Source organism: Pseudorasbora parva, chromosome 14, assembly GCF_024679245.1.
Source record: "Pseudorasbora parva isolate DD20220531a chromosome 14, ASM2467924v1, whole genome shotgun sequence".
In the NCBI taxonomy this organism is placed as follows: domain Eukaryota; kingdom Metazoa; phylum Chordata; class Actinopteri; order Cypriniformes; family Gobionidae; genus Pseudorasbora; species Pseudorasbora parva.
This window is the reverse complement of record NC_090185.1, coordinates 27121066-27142222: the sequence shown is the minus strand read 5'-3', so window position 1 is coordinate 27142222 and position 21157 is coordinate 27121066. Positions and strand designations below refer to the sequence as shown.

The following is a 21157-nucleotide window of genomic DNA, read 5'->3' as shown; positions in this document are numbered from 1 at the left end:
TGGTATGGAAGTCAATGGTAAATGGACTGCATTTATATAGTCTATTTATATAGCCCCCACACCTCCACCCCACCCCACCCATTTCTGCGTTCAGAATTTTATTTCTTAAAATATCTTCTTTTCTTTTTTGGTTTGTGTGTGTTAGTAAGAAAAGGGAAGGAAATAAGATCATAGAGTCTGCACAGCTTCTAAGAGACAGTTGAAACTGCATCTAAAACCAGAGAACAACAGCAACATGTAATAGAGGTAAATATAATTTTAATTGGATGTAAACTACATTAAAATTTTATTTCAAGCACATTTTACGACTTTCTGAAGTGTGTTAATGTGTTCATGATTCTGACTCTGTGGTCAAGTGTGTCTCAGTCAAACTCAATGTGTGTGTTTTTTTTTTTTCTTCCTCAGGACGAGCAGCTCTGAGTCTTTCATTGAATCTGAATTTACAGAAAGTGAAGAACATGAACTCCAGACTCTTACCTCTGATCCTGATCCTGCTGCACATTACAGGTTTGACCATTATTGTGTCTTATTCACACGTTTTAATTTAAATGAGATCTTTCAAATAATCCAAAAGTGTTTTTTTAATCATTATTGTTCATATTTGCAATGGTTAAAATCATTTAGGATCAGTTTAACTTAATGTCAGTAGGTCTGAATGTTGATATATAGTTTAACTTTCCTCCCTTTTCTCCAATGTCATATATACATAAATATATATATATATATATATATATATATACTTTATATACTTTTTTGACTATTTTTAACTAAATTGATGATTGTGTGGGTGTGAGCAGTAGATCGGTGAGTGTGGCTTTTAAAGGGTTAGTTCACCCAAAAATGAAAACATAATGTTTATCTGCTTACCCCCAGTAGATTCAACATGAATGTGTGTTTGTTTCTTCAGTAGAACACAAATTAAGATTTTTAACTCCAACCCTTGCCATATAATGCATGTCAATGTTTTTTTTTTTTTTTTTTAAATTTTTTTATATGAAAGCCACTATGAGAGTAAAAACACATACATACGAATTCATATTAAACCCTGCGGCTTGTGATGATACATTGATGTCACGAAATCAAACGCTCTCCATTGACTTTGTATTGCGTGAGCGGTCGCTTCGTCTTTTTTCACTTATAACAAAAAACAGAACAATGTCTAAAAGCTGATATGTGACAAGGTGTGCAGCAAACAAGCTAAAAAACATAACTTAACACGTAAGTTTTTATAATCTGTCATCACAAAAAATGAGCGTTTAAGGAGACACAAGTGGATACAGGCAATACGACGTGACGCTTCAGCAGGAAGAATGGGTCAATTTTGAGATCCTGACACTCAGTATGTCTCAGTATGCCTACGCGTGCTGTAAACATGTTTTCAAATATCCAAATTTCAGTTTTCTATATTATATTTCCTGTCACTGATACAGACAGTGGGCATAGTTTTCAGTGTAATCTCGCATGTCGCGGTCTGTGTCTATTGCTCGTATGCACTTTTATGTCTTTAAATGCTCGTTTTTGGGTTAACAGCTTATAAAAACTTCTGGGTTTTTGTTCCTGTGTTTTTTTTAGCTTGTTTTCTGTACACCATGTCACACATCAGCTTTTAGACATTGTTTGTTTTTTTGTAATAAGTCTGTAATAAGTCTGAAATGTAGGGCTGGGAATCGATTCCAAAAAGAATCGATTCCTCGATTCCAAGCCGTCTTTATTCACTTGTCTCTCGCTTACTAATAATGATTGGAAGTCTATTTAATTTTTGCAAAAGGTTCTTTTGAACTGTTAGTTTCAAATAAATAACGAGTTAAAAATAAAGCAATTCAGCGTTTTTTTTTTTTTTTTTTTTGCATCATTGCATGATGACGCCACTAGAACGTAATTCTAACTACTTATTTTTTATGGTATGAAACTTTCAAATCAAGCCATATGTGAACGCATATCGCTGTGTATTACTATACCTTTCATTCACTTAGTTTAATAGTGTTTATTGTCATTGTTTCCTTCTGTGATCCTGCATCATGGACAAGTTTGCTACATTTTGCACACAAAAACTCCATAATTTTAAATTGTGAAATGGTTCTGTTGTCCACAGATGCAGATGTGAGGGTCTTATTTTAATTTTCTATTTTCTTTAATCCATTGATAACTGAAAGAAAATGTGCCTAGACTAGAGTAGCTACAGCTAGACCGAGTCTAACGGTGCTATAGTAGCCTAATGAATGCAACTTGCTCACACTTCTGATTGACAAATAAACTGTGTATTCTTATATTATTGTTTTTATTAATATTGTGGTTATTTTGCCTCGTACATTCTGTGCAAAAGCACTTATTTAAAAGTAGTCATTTAACTTAACTGTGCACATGCATTTTAGACATGTCATGTAGTTTTAAACATGCAATAAATGCACATCCATGAATAATGTGCTATCCTTTTTATTTATTAGGCTATATCGCATTTACTTCTGGGCTATATGGGCCATTTCAGGGGAATCCATCATTTAAAATTCATCATAGTTATGGAAATGTATCATCATTTTACAAATAAAGTTTCGGAGAAGGGTGGGCGTGGCTTTCAGATTATGACGTGTGTTGCTCTGTCTCAATACTCGCGCTCACAGTGTTGCCAGATTGGGCGCATTCCGGGTCGTGCTGTATCCATCATTTTCTTTTTTGCATTTATTTATGCAAAAAGCCCTCTTCACTACGACACCATCAAGCACTGTAAATTGAAATGTGGTATCCGACTTGTGTTGCACAATGATAACTGCATATTTCTCTTTATTAATAATTAAACAGTTTTGCTAAAGACGCATAAGTGACTGTGAGCGTTTGGACAGCGTAGCGTGTCTTAGTTTGTTTTCTCAGCGTAGTTTGTTTCTATATTGTTTCTATATAAAAATGTCGACACAGTGTAAAGTATTTGCTTTGGCTCTTATTTTCAATCATTTTGCTCAGTTTTTATGCTTATTGTTGTAAACTTTTGACACTGTACAAGCAAAATGTGATGGTTGGTCAATGGTCAGTGTGTTTGTGATTAGACGCTTAAAGTCACTCCACCATTTCTGTGTTCTGCATTGGAGCTGATTTTTGACAAATTATGTAACAAAAAGTCATTTTATACTCTCCCATTGATTGAAATTATATAAATAAAAACGCTGAAATCCAGCCAACTGCACACATGTAAAACATTTTAGTAAAATATGATTTATGGGAGTAATATTAGCTACATTTTGTCTATTTTTTATTTATTTTATTTTTCCAGCAATTTCATTTGAATCAGACAGTTGGCAGCACCCATCGACTTTTATAGTCTATATTTTTTCCTACTGTGAAAGTCAATAAGTGCTGCCAACTGTCGGATTACCAACATTTTTTCAAAATATCAATTTTTGTGTAAAAGAGAAGAAAGAAACTTATTTTTTTAAACTTAACAGTTTTGGGACAACTTGAGGGTGAGGAAATTATAGCACAATTTTCATTTCTGGGTGAACTATATCTTTAAGAGCTACATTTAGCCTTAAATATTATATGAATATGGTACCTGGAGCTCAGGTTTTATCAGCTGTCAATATTCAATGCACATTTAAGAGTGAACAATAAACATTTGTTCAGTTCTATCACCAACACACATTGCAGAATATTATGAACTGGGAGTTTACAACGCTTTACAAAAACATTTGTACTCTGGCATCTGAGGAGTGAACTGCCTCCTTGCTCGTGTGGCAGAGCGATGGCTTCTCAACCACGATGTTACTTCCTTGGCTCAAAAAGTCTTACAATGTGTTTAGGCCCATTGATGCTGATCATCATCAAATTCTAACATTTCCCAATAACAGTGCAGCTTGTTTGTGCATAAATTGTTCATGAGACTAAAGTCCATTTCACACTCGGCAGTGAAGGTCTGCATGTATGGTATGAGTGGTTTTAGGATGTCTGTGTGCTCAAGGAAATCTCTCACACCATTAACTGCTTGCTCTTCACAAAGATTGAACCGTCTACGCAGTCGTTTCACTTGTGCCTCGCCATGTCATATGCCAGTTGTCTGTATCCAGATGAAGCATTTCACCTTCAAATGAGAGGTGTTTCTCCATGTTGTTGATCAGACTTTGTAGGAACTGCTTTCCCATCACAGGAAACATCACTTATAAATCATACTAAGATGTTTTCCTCATGGGGACCAAAAATGTCCCCACAAGGACAAGAATTTCGGATATTGTCATCTTGGTGGGGATATATTGTCCCATAACAAAGGGTTTACGAGGACACACACACACACACACACACACACACACACACACACACACACACTTGGAGGTGTGTGAAAGCTCTCCAAGTAGTCTGAAATTCAGTGTTTTTGCTTCTTATCAATCAGATTGGAAGTAGCTAGTAACTAAGTACTTGAGTAGTTTTTTTCATTGAATACTTTCTTACTCTTACTCAAGTAAATATTACGATTGTTACTTTTACTTGAGTAAATATTTCTTTATTTTACTTGAGTACAGATTTTAGCTACTCTACCCACCTCTGGTATCTGTGGACATTATATATTTTGTAACTGTGAAGATGACATGTTAACTTTCCCAGCCCAAAAAATTAACCATTCTCCATGTTCTCTGATTGTGAAATGTCTGCTGTGTGGTTGTAAAAGTCAGTGCTGAAAAATGTTGCTAAAATTTCATAGTTTTTTCATGTTTCCAATAAATAAAATTAAATACTATTTGTTTTACAAATAAAAATAAAAATATCATACGGTTTAAAGGGGGGGGGGGGTGAAATGCTGTTTCATGCATACTGAGCTTTTTACACTGTTAAAGACTTGGATTCCCATCCTAAACATAGACAAAGTTTCAAAAACTAATGTTGGACGTTTGAATGAGTATTTCTGTGTCAAAAATACTCCTTCCGGTTTCTCACAAGTTTCGGAGAGTTTTTTTCGAGTATGGGTCGGCTTGACGTTAATAGAGCGGAAGGTCCTTGTATGGGCCGTACGGGCTCTTCTCCCGGAAGGGTGCGCGCACGCGTAACTAGAGTGAGAGAGGAAATGCACGCCCATAAACACTCTCTCAGGTGCAGATCCAGTCGTCCGTGAACACTTATGTTGCGTGTCCGCGCTCCACTTTATTCCTATGGGTGACGTCGAGCGACTTCAACGCTTCAGCACAGCATTCCGGGAAGGCAGCTCTGCATTTGAACCGATTTGAACGCAGAAATGACGGGAAGCTTCACAACATCGCTTCAGTCGCGTCGCAAAGTGGATTTCCACAGTCACTGCTGTCAGGACTTCACCAAATCATACCAAAGAAGTGTGTTTTTGACGGAGCGGTTTTTGTTCAGTCCTGCTTTGGAAGCAGCCGGTGAGTAAAAAAAACTGCTTCAAATGTTGTTGGCTGTCGTCGCGTGAGTAAACATCAGTAAACGACACAATCGCATGCTTCATCATTCAAATGCGCTAAAGGTTAATGTTACTCCATTGCTGTTCTCTGTATAACGTTACACTAGTCTGACGTGCAAAACCGTTTTGCTTGCTCCTGCTAAGGTTTAGTTGCATACAATAGTCCATAAACCGAATCATGTCCTCATAAACTGCGACTAAACAAGCTCAAATGTTGACAGGCCACTAAATACAGTACATACCACAGAGACGGACATCCTATTTGATTCTGGATCATATATCTATTAGCTGATATAGCCATTGGGTTTCTCCACGCTTGAGGACGTCATCGCTTTGCGCGCGATCGTCATTCTTTAGCTCCGCCCACACGATACGCCTCCAGCCGCTCGTTTTTTCCGGAAAGACTTGGTACAGCCCATATTTCTTTTATAAATATAATAAAACTAAAGACTTTTCGGAGATATGAAGGATGCAATACTACTCTATATTTACTCAAGATTGACATGAGATTGACTGAAACTGAGTGTTTCACCCCCCCTTTAAGGTTCCACTTAGACTGTGAAAGCAAATATTCCAGAACACCTGAATTATTACACTGATTTCCAATAGAAGAACAGATCAAGAATATTCTTATGAACAGATGATCATTTTATTAATTGTAATGCACATTTTTAATCTTACCTTATGAAGCTTTAAAACTGAGTTTTCACTCTGGAAATGACTGAAATAACACCCACAACCACGTCAGTGGCCTGATAAACATTTTGCAACCAACACTTGCAACAACACAACACTTACTCTCTGTCATCTGCTCTTTTTTTGACCATGTGTTACATTGCCTGGATGATACACATTGATTATCATTTATATCTGATCTATTTTGATGCACAACAAACACTAATTTATGAGTCATAAATGCCTGGTTTCACAGACAGGGTTTAGATTAACTGGCACTAGGCCTTAGTTAAATTAGGACTTTAACATTACAGTTTTTGCCCGTTGCTTGAACACTATAGACCCATGCTTAAACTAAAGTAACACAATTGAAGCTTTTGTTACCATAGCTCAAACACATGTACCCATTCCTTAAACAAAAGTTTCAATTCTGCAACACACTTACGCCTTTATGCAACACACTTGGTCCTGCATACTACACTATTTCATACATAAGACACTTCGTTCAAAAATGAAATCTCAGGGTGCCATTTGGAAAACTGGCATGTATCCAAAATACAATACACATCGCACACACACACACACACACACACACACACACACACGCACGCACGCACGCACAGACACACACACACACAGACACACACACACACAGGTAGTGTTTCCATGTTTTATTGGGACAGTCCATAGGCGTAATGGATTTTATACTGTACAAACCGTATTTTTTTTTATCCCCTTACTGCCCCTACCACTGAAACCTACCCATCACACTAGTGATCAACCGATATTGATTTTTTATAACCAATACCGATTATTTGGATGTTTATGTGCCGATATACATACAGAACAAAAGACATCTACATCAATAAATAGTCTGAAAAAATTTGCTTTTTTTTAAAATACAGCGCAGTCCTTTTAACATTAATGCTGTTTCAACTTTTTATTTATAAATGCAGCCATATTAACAACAGGCAAAATACATATATAAAGTCTAATATTTTCAAATGGAGAACATAAATGAGAGTTGAGTCTATCAAATCCCCATAACTATGAGCATAAATATAAGCATTCATTTTAAACTACAGTTTTAAAAGGTTTATGTGTTTAATAGACTAAAGATTGAATATTCTCTGGAATTGTAATAGCTATGATGTATTCGCGGGTTTGTTTCTTTTTCTTATCTCATCTAGTACGGTATCAAAATTAATGTTTGTGTATGTCTATGAAATGCTGACGACAGCGCTGTTTTCATCTCTGCGTTTAACTTACACATCTCGCGGAGATAGGCCTAATAATACATTTTCACGGAGCTGTAATTAATTAGATATTTATTATATAAATGTTATATAGCAGACGTTAGGAGTTTTAAACGAGTCGGTCTTGTTTACATACGGTGACTATCCTATGCTGGAGCAGCAACTCCGTGAGAGAATGCGACAGAGCATACAACACAGAGAGAGAAATAAGTTTAGCGCTTTCCAACATGCTCTCATTCATGGTGGCCTAATAATTCATTTTCACGGAACTGTAATTAATAAGATGTTTATTATATAAATGTTATATAGCAGACGTTAATATAATTTAAGGAGTTTTAAACGAGTCGGTCTTGTTTAGCCTACATAGCCTATGGTAACGTTAGCATATATGCTGGAGCAACAACTTTGAGTGAATGGCTGAATGCAACTGAGCATAAACACACAGAAAGAAAGAAATTCGGTGCTTTTGCTTCCAACATGCTCTCATTCAAGGCTGTTTTGTTTCATTCATGTGAAATTACGTCTTTATTGTGACATAACGGATTACCTGACGACTCTGTCAGTGAGTCGTCTCTACTGTGCCAAGTTTAAACTATATAATATCATCTTATAACATCTTATTTGTGCATATCTCAATTGTGCATTAATGTTATGTCAAACAAAGTTTATTAATTAAGGGATGCAGGTTATTTTACCTTTAAACACCATTGTTGACTCATCTCCCCTCAGACAGTCCGTTAATGGCACGCTTGTATGCAATTCTCAAAACGTCCACAAGACGGCGCCATTTATCGGGAAATCCGATATTACAAAACCGATACCCGATTATGGGAAAATGCTTAAATATCGGAAAAATATCAGGAATCCGATATATATCGGTTGCTCACTACATCACACACACACACACACACACACATCTGCGCTATCTTTCTGGGGACTCACCATAGACGTAATGGTTTTTATACTGTATAAACCATATATTAGCTACTGGGGTTCCCCAGGGCTCAGTCCTTGGACCACTTCTCTTCTCCATCTACATGTCATCATTAGGTTCTGTCATTCAGAAACACGGCTTCTCCTATCACTGCTATGCGGATGACACTCAACTCTACTTCTCATTTCAACCAGATGATCCTACAGTCAGTGTTCGTATCGCTGCCTGTCTGACAGACATTTCTGACTGGATGAAAGAGCATCATCTTAAACTCAATCTTGCAAAGACAGAATTACTTGTTTTCTCAACCAACCCAGCACTTCATCAAAATTTCTCCATTCAGCTTGGTTCATTGACCATAACTCCATCAAGGACAGCAAGAAACCTTGGAGTTGTGATTGATGACCAGTTAAACTTCACTGACCACATTACTGCAACAGCCCGGTCCTGCAGATTTGCTTTATACAACATTAGAAAGATTAGACCCTTCCTATCAGAACAGGCTGCACAACTCCTGGTTCAAGCTCTTGTTCTCTCCAGACTGGACTATTGTAATGCTCTTCTGGCTGGCCTTCCAGCATGCACTATCAAACCCTTGCAGCTGATCCAGAATGCAGCGGCGAGAGTGGTCTTTAATGAGCCGAAGAGAGCGCATGTTACGCCTCTCTTCATCAAACTGCACTGGTTGCCAATGGCTGCTCGCATCAAATTCAAGGCACTAGTTATCGCCTACAAAACAACCTCTGGCTCGGCACCAATATACCTAAATTCACTTGCTCAGACTTACACACCCTCCAGAAGCTTGCGTTCTGCGAACGAGCGGCGCCTCGTGGTTCCATCCCAAAGAGGCATGAAATCGCTCTCACGGACATTTTCCTGGACCGTTCCCACCTGGTGGAATGACCTGCCGATCTCAATTCGTGCTGCCGAGTCTGTAGCCATTCTTAAAAAACATCTTAAGACACATCTTTTCCATTTGCACTTGACCAATACAGAATAGCACTTACTGATCACCACAGCAACGACCAAAAGCGTACACTCCGGGATCATATCTACGTCTCTCATCCGGATTTGCGCCTTCAGGCGGGTATGTTACATAGTAATCATAACTATCAGAATCCAGTGTTCTGTATATTGCGTACGTGAGTTTTTGTTGTAGATGGCTATTGCTGCGCGTTTAGCTAGAATACAAAACCAACCCATTGGGCCACTGAATCTGCATTAACGACAACAGCTGGGGCAACAGCCTTAGTCCTAATGGGTTGTAGCTATCTTAGCTATCAAAATCCAGTGTTCGGCACTGTGCGGACGTGAGTTTTTGTTGTAGATGTCTGTCTTTTAAAAAAAAAAAAAATTGTGTATTGTGCTAATTAATTGAGATTTCTTACAGCTCTTACAGGTTTTTGGCCTTGTCTGTTCCGTTGCTTCTATTACTCTCCCCTTCTTTGTAAGTCGCTTTGGATAAAAGCGTCTGCTAAATGATTAAATGTAAATGTAAATGTAAATATATTCTACCCCCCTACACTGCCTCTGTCCCTAAACCTACCATCACAGAAAAAATTCAGCATTTTTACATTTTCAAAAGAACTCATTCTGTATAATTTATAAGCTTTTGTACCCATGGGGATCTCAATTTAGGTCCCCACAGTGACACGTGTCCCCATGAGTCTGTGTGCATTCAGGTTGAAGTCCCCACCAGGCTAGAAAAACATGCACACACACACACACACACACACACACACACACACACACACACACACACACACACACACACACACACACACACACACACACACACACACACACAGACAGACACTCTCTCTTTCTCTCTCTCTCTCTCTCTCTCTCTCTCTCTCACACACACACACACACACACACACACACACACACACACACACACACACACACACAGACAGACACTCTCTCTTTCTCTCTCTCTCTCTCTCTCTCACACACACACACACACACACACACACACACACACACACACACACACACACGTAGTGTTTCCATGTTTTATGGAGACATTCCATAGGCGTAATGGTTTTTATACTGTACAAACCGTATTTGCTATCCCCTTACACTGCCCCTACCCCTAAACCTACCCATCACAGGAAAAAATCTGCATTTTTACTTTCTCAAAAAAAAAAAAAAAAAAAAAAAAAACACTCATTCTGTATGATTGATCTGTTTTCCTTATGGGGACCAAAAAATGTCCCTTCATCAGGGCTGGACTGGGGCTAAAATTCGGCTCTGGCATACCCAGAACATCCGGCCCATGAGTTCCCCTTGAATGTTTTTGCTGGGGTTGGGGCCTTAAATTGGATTACATAAATAAAACTAGGACAAGGACAAATAATGATAGATATTATCGAATTTGCTGCAAATGCAATAAACTTAATATTGCTTTTTTGTCACACAGAAATGCCCTTGGCAGTAAAGCACTGATGATTTTGAGCTAGGATGCAGTAAAGTAACTTTACTTCTTTTAAATGCTGTCATCATTTACTCACTCTCGTGTCATTCCAAACCTGTATGACTTCTGTGAAACACAAAATAAGATGTTTTGAAGAATGTTGGCAACCAAGCCATTGTGTTTAGGCTACCATTTGAATATCGTATGAACAAAAAAACAGACTTAATTCATTTAGGTTTGGAATGACATTAGAGTGAGTAAATGATCACATTTTTGGGTTGAAGAACAATATTTTTTAAGAGTTAACACATCATTTAAGTAAGACACTGATATCTATCTTTCATGAGGCTATTACATTTCATTAAATCAACTTTAAAAAGTTAATAAAACTTTTAAAGAGGAAAAAAAGCTTTGTCCTTAATTCATGCGATCCAGACTTTAAAGCTGTTTTATCGACTGTAGTTTAACTGTAGGCCAGTTTCATTTAAATGTAAGAACATGGTAGTCACAGGGTAAAAAACATAGACAGAAAAAAACCTTACTCCTCATGGCTATATGGCTATATGGTTTCTAAAACTATATACAATATATATAATAAACTATTATATTTGTAAGTAAAAAAATGTTCACCTGTAGAAAATACGAAAACAGCCTCTATAAAAGTGATTTATATTCTGCAATATTAATTTATGTAATATAGCAACATTTTTAAAAAACACCATATCTTTGCTGTTAGCTACAGTGTAAATTGTGGTTCTGCTAAAGTAAAACGTTTGTGTGTATTGCCGTTTTCCACTTTACCTCGCCATGAGGTAATTTTCGTTGTGTGTGTGTTCGTAAGGTACGAGAGGGCATGACTGATGATAGTGTCGTGATCCAGTCATGACAGCGCTATTCTCAGTCTGCGCTCCAGCTGGGCCAACTTTATGTTTATTAAATAATTTATATATTTTATATTCAAACTGAAAACATGATGTGATTAACACTCAAGTCATTCAAGTCATCGTGTCTCAAGTCAAGTCAAGTCCCGAGTCTTTAACTTCCAAGTCCGAGTCAAGTCTCAAGTATTTTCTATTTTGTCAAGTTAAGTCACAAGTCATAAAAATAGTGACTCGAGTCCAAGTCACCAAGTCTCAAGTCCCCATGTCTGCTGTGATGTACAGTATTATGTCATTTGTAACATTTCAGTACTTTCATTTTTGGTTGTTGTGAAAACCTTTGTTGGAAAAAAAGAACAGAAACTGTAAGTGCATTGCTTCACAGAATGCTAACCGATGAACTGAATAAAAACAGTGACAATTAAAGACTACAGTGTTTTATATAAAGTAGACTAGTGTGTTCCCCCTGATCTGAAAGTGTATTCATATGATGCAAGTGTGTATCATTTTGTCATCAGAGTGACATTTTGACAAAAAAAATGTTAAGTTTGAAAAGCAAGGTTAAGGTTTTGATAGTAGAGTTTCAATTTGACACAGATGTGAATGGTATATTTCCCAGTGTTGTCATGTTTACTTGTGTGTAGAGTTTTGGCACAGTGAGCAAAGTTTTGCAAAATGTGTTCAAGCAATGGGCACAAACTGTAAACATGCCTTAGAAAAAAAACATTAAGAGCTTGAGACAAAACAATGGAACTGACATATTTTAAGATTAAAACAGCTTAAGCCTTTTCTGTGAAACTGGGGGTGCTTTATAAACATGTAGGTTATTTATTGGGCTTAATTTGAATTTAGAATTGCATTATAAAGTCAGAATTCTGATATAAACTCGCAATTGCGTGATATAAAGTCATAATTGTGATTGAGAAAAAAAGTCAGAAATGTGACATTATATCACGCATTTGCTAGTTTATATAACAGAATTCTGACTTAATAACACAATTGTGAGAGAAAAAAAAATCTGAATTCTGAGAAAAAAAGTCACAATTACTCTTTTAATTATTTTACTTAGTGGCGGAAACAGGTTTCCATATTAATGCCTGGAAAAGTCAATAAGGTAGGTCTATGACTGCACAAAACTTGCAAACTAATAAATACTTCATAAACACAATAAACAATTGAAGTTTAGGCATAAATTCATGAGACATTGAAACAATTTACCTTTTCTTGAAACAATAAATTATATCTGTTGAGATACAAGGAGGAGCGTGGACTTAAAGGGTTAGTTCACCCAAAAATGAAAATTATTTAATTAATTTCTCACCCTCATGTCGTTGGACAGCTGTAAGATCTTCGTTCATCTTCAGAACACAAATGAAGATATTTTTGTTGAAAGCTGATGGCTGAGAAAGGCTTCAGAAAGGCCTCCATTGGCATTCAGTACATTCCCACTCACAAGACCCATAAAGGCACTAAAGACGTCGATACAAAGTCCATCTCACTACAGTGGCTGTACAATACTTTTACCCGGGACGAGAATAGTTTTTGTGCGCAAAAAAAAAAAAATCAAAATAACGACTTTATCCACCAAGTTATTGACGTGAACGTTATTGACGAGAATATGACGCAGATCCGCCGTTCGAATACATGACCCAGAAGAGGAGGAGCGCCGCTATCGCGTTAGTTCACGGCCGAGACCAACACGGAAGACAATATCTTTGCGGAAAAAGTCATTATTTCGATTTTTTTTTTTTTGCGCACAAAAACTATTCTCGTCGCTTGGTACAATTATTGTACAGCCACTGTAGTGAGATGGACTTTGTATCGACGTCTTTAGTGCCTTTATGGGTCTTGTGAGTGTGAATGTACTGAATGCCAATGGAGGCCTTTCTGAAGCCTTTCTCAGCCATCAGCTTTCAACAAAAATATCTTCATTTGTGTTCTGAAGATGAACGAAGGTCTTATGGGTATCCAATGACATGAGGGTGAGAAATTAATGAAATCATTTTCATTTTTGGGTGAACTTCCCCTGTCTGGGAAACTCATGAATATTCATTTAAGCTCCGCCCACTGACACAGAAAATCTCAGAAACCAAAAATCTCATAACACTGGTCAATTTAATGGCCCAATGAAAAATTATTCAAACCATTTTCATCACTTTTGTTCATCACAAAAAACAGCCAGGACGGCCAGGACAGGACTTGAAAACAGGACGTTTGATCACCCTACCAACAGAATGCTTTACCTGTGAAGTAAAGATTTTGTCACGGTTAAGAAAAATATCCAAATGTCAGTTTTATATAAAGTATCTCCTGTCGCTGCTTACGTTCTCCTCCAGTGGGTGTTGTTCTCAGTGTAATATAACATCATGTTCTGTCTCAATTGCCTGTACCCACTTTTGTGTCCTTAAACGCTCGTTTTTTGGGTAAACAGCTTATTAAAACTTCTGGGGTATTTCGCTTGTTTGCTGTACAACTTATTACGTATCAGCTTTTAGACATTGTTCTGTTTTTTTGAGGAGGCCGCTGCAAGCAATAAAAAGTTTTTATTTCAGATTGTGACGCGTGTCTCTCTGTCTCTATAAAGTTAATCTCAATAATGAAATGTTTTCTTGTTCAGGCTCTCTGACATTGGACCGCCTGAATGTGTTCTGCAGTCAAGAGAGGATTTGTGCTGTGAAGGGATATCAGGCGTCACTGAGGTGCTCTTACTACAACATCAACATCAAAACTGTGTTCTGGTTTAGTCAGAAACAAAGTTCAAACTGGAGAAAGAATGATGAACCTGAAGATTTGACTTTAGACTCGGACTACTCAGGACGGGTGAAGCAGGAGAACGGATACGGCGGTTCAACACTCATAATATCAGATCTGAGAGAGAGAGACTCTGGAGAATATCAGCTCATGTTCATCATGAAGGATGGAGTTAAACGTCTCAGCTCAGTCGCCGTCAGTCTAACAGTCACAGGTGAAACTGAGTCTAGATTCTGCTCAGTTCAGATGTTTTCATTTTCATGTGATGTTTTTCTTAATTTTTACTCTAATTCAGACCTGCGAGTGAGAATGAATCCTGAAACTACAGACCCGAGAGATCAGAGAGTAAATCTGACCTGTGATTCTTCCTGCACCTCTGGAGATTGGTATCACTGGATGAAGAATGGACAGTATTACAGATCTACAGAGTCTCGTGACATGTTTGTGTCACCCAGCACAGATGCTGGCAGATATTCCTGTTCTCTTGATAGAAACCTTAAACATCTTTCCTCTTCTGTGTGTGAGTGTCAAATAACACACACAATGTGGTTCTGTTTGTTCATCCGTGTGTATATTTAAACATGTTTTAAAGTAAGTGTGTGTTTTACATGTTAATCTGTGACTCTTTCAGGCATTTCTAATGATCACTGCTGGGATGTGACTTACACCTCTAGAAGAGTCTGTGCTTTGATGGGCTCAACAGTAGACATTTCCTGCACATACACACATCCCTCTGGTTATTCTGTAAATAAAACATTCTGGCATTACGTTCAGTCCGGTGACTTCAAGGATCTGAGTGAGAAGGATCAGTTTGCTGGTCGTGTGGAGTATGTGGGGAACACACTGAGAATCAAAGAGCTCAAGAGCAGCGACTCTGGAGAATATCAGTTCATGTTCATCACTAACAGAACAGAAGGAAAATACTCTGGATCACCTGGAGTCATTCTTACTGTCACAGGTACTGTAACTGACCAGAGGAATTTGATAAGTTTTTAATGAGAAGAGTCACGGACAATTTGCTGTCATCAAGACTACTACTCCATTTGATGAAGTTTTTGTATTCCATGTCAGTCAAAATCAGTGTTAGGCTAGGGCTGGACGATTCAGAACCTCTAACCTTTAAGATTAATGAGATTCATCTTTGTTTATATAATCTGGATGCTCAGATTTTTGGGCAGTTGCAGGTTTTACACATTAATACGCTGTTAATCTGCGTTCTTTTATGCACTGCACGCACACAGACAGCTTTCACTGATGTTTTTTTTTTTTTTTTATCACTTTCGCTTACGTCCTCACAGAAGTTGTTCAATTAAATGTGTTTAAAGGCTCGCCAGTTTAAACACTAAAGCGATTTTTACACAATGCAAGAACAACAAGAACATCTCAGTTCAGTTCTCGCGAGCTCTTTTCTGTGAAACGGTGTCAAGTCTCTGACAACGCATGAGCCCTGAAGCCAGATCATTTTCTCTTGCGTCCTCATAAATGTTTGTTATGCTGTCATTGCCACCCCTACTAGTTACCAGGGCTTGTGCAAAATTCAGAATTTCAGAACTGGCCTCCATTCAATTCATGAATTGGAATTTAAATTGAATTGACTCCGCCCCACAGGAAGTTGAATTTGAATTGACTCCGCCCATTAAATGGCAGGAAGTGGAATTAAATTTATGACAATTTAAAGAAATTCCACAGTCACACAACAGAAAGAATGTGTTGAATCTCACACACATTCAGAGTTAGGAAGGTTACTTTGGAAATGTAATTGCTTACTGTTATAAGTTACCCATTATAAATGTGGTTTGGATTACTTTAATATGATTAGTAACTAATTAAATTACACATTTTACCTCAGTAATGTAACAATTACATTAATTTTGTAATTTAATATCACAATGTCTTTACACACATCTACACTGTAAAAATATTACACAGTATCTATCAAAAAAATGATGGTAAAAATATTACACATAAAATTTAAGTAGTTTTTATGATTAATTAAATCTCATTAGTGAAATATGCTTTTTTAATTTAAGTTGACTTTGAAATAAAATAAAAAAAAATATATAAATTAGAGTTATTGGAAAAGACTTGTTTATATTTAACTTTCAGTTATGTTGTTCAATTAATAGTCAGTTTGATGCTGGCAGAAGTAGAAACAAACTTATTGCACTAGTTATTGCACTAGCATTAGCAAAGTTATTGCTCATTGAACAAAGCAACATTCTTCAAAATCATAATAATCATAATAACAACTTCAACATAACAGAAATTCTTTCAAATGTCAAACATAAATGAACATTATACATTAGCAGATGCTTCATGTATTTATTTTGGATACACTGATCTTTCCGCGTCGTCAAATCAGCTGACTATGCGTCGCATCTTGTGACATTACGTCCGGTTTTTGGTCCGTGTACATGTCTTTGGTCCGTGTTGCGTTCATATATCAATCGAACCGCACCAGAGTTCGTTTGGAAGCGGACCGAGACCCATCTTTTTAGCGATCTCTGTCCGATAGTTTGGTGCGCACCAGGGTTCGGATGGCAGCGTTCACATATGTTCAAATGAACCGCACTAACCGAGCAAACGCACCAGGGTTCGTTTTAATCGAACCAAACATGACAAGTGTGAACTAAGACTCCAATTCAATTATAAAGAAATGATTCCATCACAAATAAATCTCTCAATCAAGTGACTGTGTCTATAGTATTATACGCACCTTTTACACCACATTAGAATATTATTTTCAAATAAACTTTTATATTAGCATTATTTAAAATTATTATTGCCCCTGGTTCAGTAATGAAGTCTTGTAATAAAGTAGCAGAGGCTGGGACAGATTTTAAGTATCATCTCAAGATGCAATCTAATCTGGTTTACATGAAATAAAATGCTCTCGAAGAGGTTTGGGCTTACGGACCTGTTGCTATGACAGCAAGTCCAGAATGAGCTTCGAAGAACCAAACAATCCGAGATCATGCCAAATCGCCAACAGTAGGCCGTGTGTCCATAGATATACATAATAAAGACCTTTATTAAGTATATAGACGCTCTCCTTTGACTTTGTATTGCGTGAGGCTGGATCCTTCTCATTTCAGACCTATTACAAAAAAGAGAACAATGTCTAAACGCTGATATGTACGGTGGCCTAGTAGTGCAGCCGTACTAAATGAAACCACAACACAACAAAATCACCACAACACAACGGAAACGAGCCACAACGCAACGAAATCACCACAACACAATAAAATCAAAACAACACAACAAAATCACCACAACACAACAAAATCACCACAACACAACGAAATCGACACAACACAACGGAATCGCCACAACACGAAACGAGCCACAACACAACAAAATCACTACAACACAACGGAATCGCCACAACACAACGAAATCAAACCAACACAACGAAATCACCACAACACAACAAAATCACCACAACACAACGAAATCACAACACAACGGAATCACCACAACACAACGAAATCAAACCAACACAACGAAATCACCACAACACAACAAAATCACCACAACACAACGGAAATCACAACACAACAGAATCACCACAACACAACGAAATCGCCACAATACAACGAAATCGCCACAACACAACAAAATCACCACAACACAACGAAATCACCACAACACAACGAAATCGCCACAACACAACGAAATCACCACAACACAACGAAATCACCACAACACAACGAAATCACCACAACACAACGGAATCACCACAACACAACGAAATCGCCACAACACAACAAAATCACCACAACACAACGAAATCGCCACAACACAACGAAATCACCACAACACAACGAAATCGCCACAACACAACGAAATCACCACAACACAACGAAATCACCACAACACAACAAAATCACCACAACACAACAAAATCACCACAACACAACGAAATCACCACAACACAACGAAATCACCACAACACAACGAAATCACCACAACCCAACGGAAATGAGCCACAACACAACAAAATCACCACAACACAACAAAATCACCACAGCACAACAAAATCACCACAGCACGACAAAATCACCACAACACGACAAAATCACCACAACACAACGAAATCACCACAACACAACAAAATCACCACAACCCAACGGAAATGAGCCACAACACAACGAAATCACCACAACCCAACGGAAACGAGCCACAACACAACGAAATCACCACAACACAACGGAAACAAGCCACAACACAACGAAATCGCCACAACACAACGGAAACGAGCCACAACACAATGACATCACCACAAAACAACGAAATCATGACAACACAACGAAATCGCCACAACACAACAGAAACGAGCCACAACACAACGGAAACAAGCCACAACACAACGAAATCATTACAACACAACGGAAACAAGGCACAACACAACGAAATCATTACAACACAACGGAAACAAGGCACAACACAACGAAATCACCACAACACAACGAAATCGCTACATAACACAACGAAATCACCACAATACAACAAAATCACCACAACACAACGAAATCGCCACAACACAACGGAAACGAAGCCAACGAAAACTCGTTTCCGTTGTGTTGTGGCGATTTCGTTGTGTTGTGGCTCGTTTCCGTTGTGTTGTGGCGATTTCGTTGTGTTGTGGTGATTTTGTTGTATTGTGGTGATTTCGTTGTGTTATGTAGCGATTTCGTTGTGTTGTGGTGATTTTGTTGTGTTGTGGTGATTTCGTTGTGTTGTGGCGATTTCGTTGTGTTGTGGTGATTTCGTTGTGTTGTGGTGATTTCGTTGTGTTGTGGTGATTTTGTTGTGTTGTGGTGATTTTGTTGTGTTGTGGCGATTTCGTTGTGTTGTGGCGATTTCGTTGTGTTGTGGCGATTTCGTTGTGTTGTGGCGTTTCCGTTGTGTTGTGGCGATTTCATTGTGTTGTGGCGATTCCGTTGTGTTGTGATTCCGTTGTGTTGTGGCTCGTTTCGTGTTGTGGCGATTCCGTTGTGCTGTGGTGATTTCGTTGTGTTGTGGCGTTTCCGTTGTGTTGTGGCGATTCCGTTGTGTTGTGGCGATTCCGTTGTGTTGTGGCGATTCCGTTGTGTTGTGGCGATTTTGTTGTGTTGTGGTGATTTTGTTGTGTTGTTTTGATTTTATTGTGTTGTGGTGATTTCGTTGCGTTGTGGCTCGTTTCCGTTGTGTTGTGGCGATTTTGTTGTGTTGTGGTTTCATTTAGTACGGCTGCACTACTGGGCCACCGTACATATCAGCGTTTAGACATTGTTCTCTTTTTTGTAATAGGTCTGAAATGAGAAGGATCCAGCCTCACGCAATACAAAGTCAAAGGAGAGCGTCTATATACTTAATAAAGGTCTTTATTATGTATATCTATGGACACACGGCCTACTGTTGGCGATTTGGCATGATCTCGGATTGTTTGGTTCTTCAACGCTCATTCTGGACTTGCTGTCATAGCAACAGGTCCGTAAGCCCAAACCTCTTCGAGAGCATTTTATTTCATGTAAACCGGATTAGATTGCATCTTGAGAAATGAAAAGAAAGCGCTGAACAAAGGCAACTTCTTAGAATTTTTGCAACTGCTCTCCGGCTATGACCCATTAATAAAAAGGCGACTGGACGAATTGCCTAGAAATGTGAAACTCACTAGCCCTGATATCCAAAATGAAACTCATTAATTATCAGCAAAATAAAGACGGATCTGCACGATGAGACTGACACATACGGTGCAATTTTGGCAGACGAATGTAAAGTCAAAAAAGCTGTACCTTCGCACGATTGTTTTCAACAGTAAATGAATAAAAACTGACACCAGAGCAGCAATGTTGACACACAGACTGAACTCTTTGCCCCTGCTCTCCGAACAAGAATTGACTCAATCGTTGGACTATAATGAAATAATTCCAGTGTTTAACTCTAAGCCCCGTCGTCTCTTGTTATAATCATCAAAAGATAGTCAAAATAAATGTTCTACTATGTAGTTGCCTATTCTCTGTTTCTTTATTTCATATGGTTTATGTGTCCGCTGAGCCAAACTATGACAAGCATTATTGTTTTCACACACTGTCCATTACTGTATCCACTACTTTCGTGCTGATTTGATGATAGTGTTGAGTTGCGTCTGTCAGAAGCGCGCGTGTGTGTGGTGTGTGCTAATGCTATTCTTACCCTTATGTTCTTAACACAGCTTATGATGACATACAGGCGTGTGCTCTGATTAAACGGTGGTGTATTCAAGCAGGTGTAGGTGTGTTGGATTTTCTCTGGGCCCACCTACATTGTGATTCCTGGCTACGCCAGTGAATGGTACTGTGCTAATTTATCTGTATCTGATATACAACAAATAAAAATAAAAAAAATTCATTAGAAAAACATATCCCACCTTTAATAGTTGAGCATATTTAAAGTACAATCCTTGTCAGTTAACTATAAGGATAAAATAAAACACGAGGTAAAATGATCCATTCATCGAGATTTTGATTTGAGGTAATATCGTCCAGCCTGATGTTAGTTCAGTTTGATGTGCTTTAATTCTGTTTTTCAGATCTGATGGTGATAAGCAGCCCAAACATTATATCAGAGCGACAGGAAGTGATATTAATCTGCTCAACTAAATGCACTCTGAGCGACAAACAGACTTACATCTGGAACAAGAACGGACGGCAGGTAACGGATGGATTCACTAAAGACAACAAGCTGTACCTGGACTCAGTCAGCAATGAAGAGCTTCAAGAGTATTCCTGTGCTGTAGGAGGTACACATCTCTCATGATACATGTGCTTTAGTGTGAAGTTATTGCTGCATTAAGATTATGTACTTTATATTTAATTAGTGTTTTAATGTCAT

At 38.0% G+C, this 21157-nt stretch overlaps 2 protein-coding genes across 2 annotated transcripts in view; both read left to right on the top strand.

The window, feature by feature from the left end:
* Nucleotides 1-21157, top strand: part of LOC137040468 (basement membrane-specific heparan sulfate proteoglycan core protein-like) — a 136967-nt gene that overhangs the window by 75655 nt on the left and 40155 nt on the right. The gene's annotated exons all lie outside the window — the stretch shown is intronic.
* On the top strand, nt 191-19570 carry LOC137040746 (butyrophilin subfamily 1 member A1-like). Its single transcript, XM_067416519.1, has 6 exons — nt 191-246; nt 406-507; nt 14169-14516; nt 14598-14822; nt 14934-15260; nt 19530-19570. The coding sequence occupies exons 2-6, from the start codon at nt 459-461 to the stop codon at nt 19568-19570; spliced, it is 990 nt and encodes a 329-aa protein (XP_067272620.1). The 5' UTR covers nt 191-246; nt 406-458.

Excerpts from the sequence above, each read along its gene's own strand:
- LOC137040746 (XM_067416519.1), top strand. The coding sequence starts at position 459 with ATGAACTCCAGACTCTTACCTCTGATCCTGATCCTGCTGCACATTACA. Across the intron at positions 14,517-14,597 it reads CGTCAGTCTAACAGTCACAG|ACCTGCGAGTGAGAATGAAT; the intron begins GTGAAACTGAGT and ends ACTCTAATTCAG. Across the intron at positions 15,261-19,529 it reads AGTCATTCTTACTGTCACAG|TACGGCTGCACTACTGGGCC; the intron begins GTACTGTAACTG and ends GGTTTCATTTAG.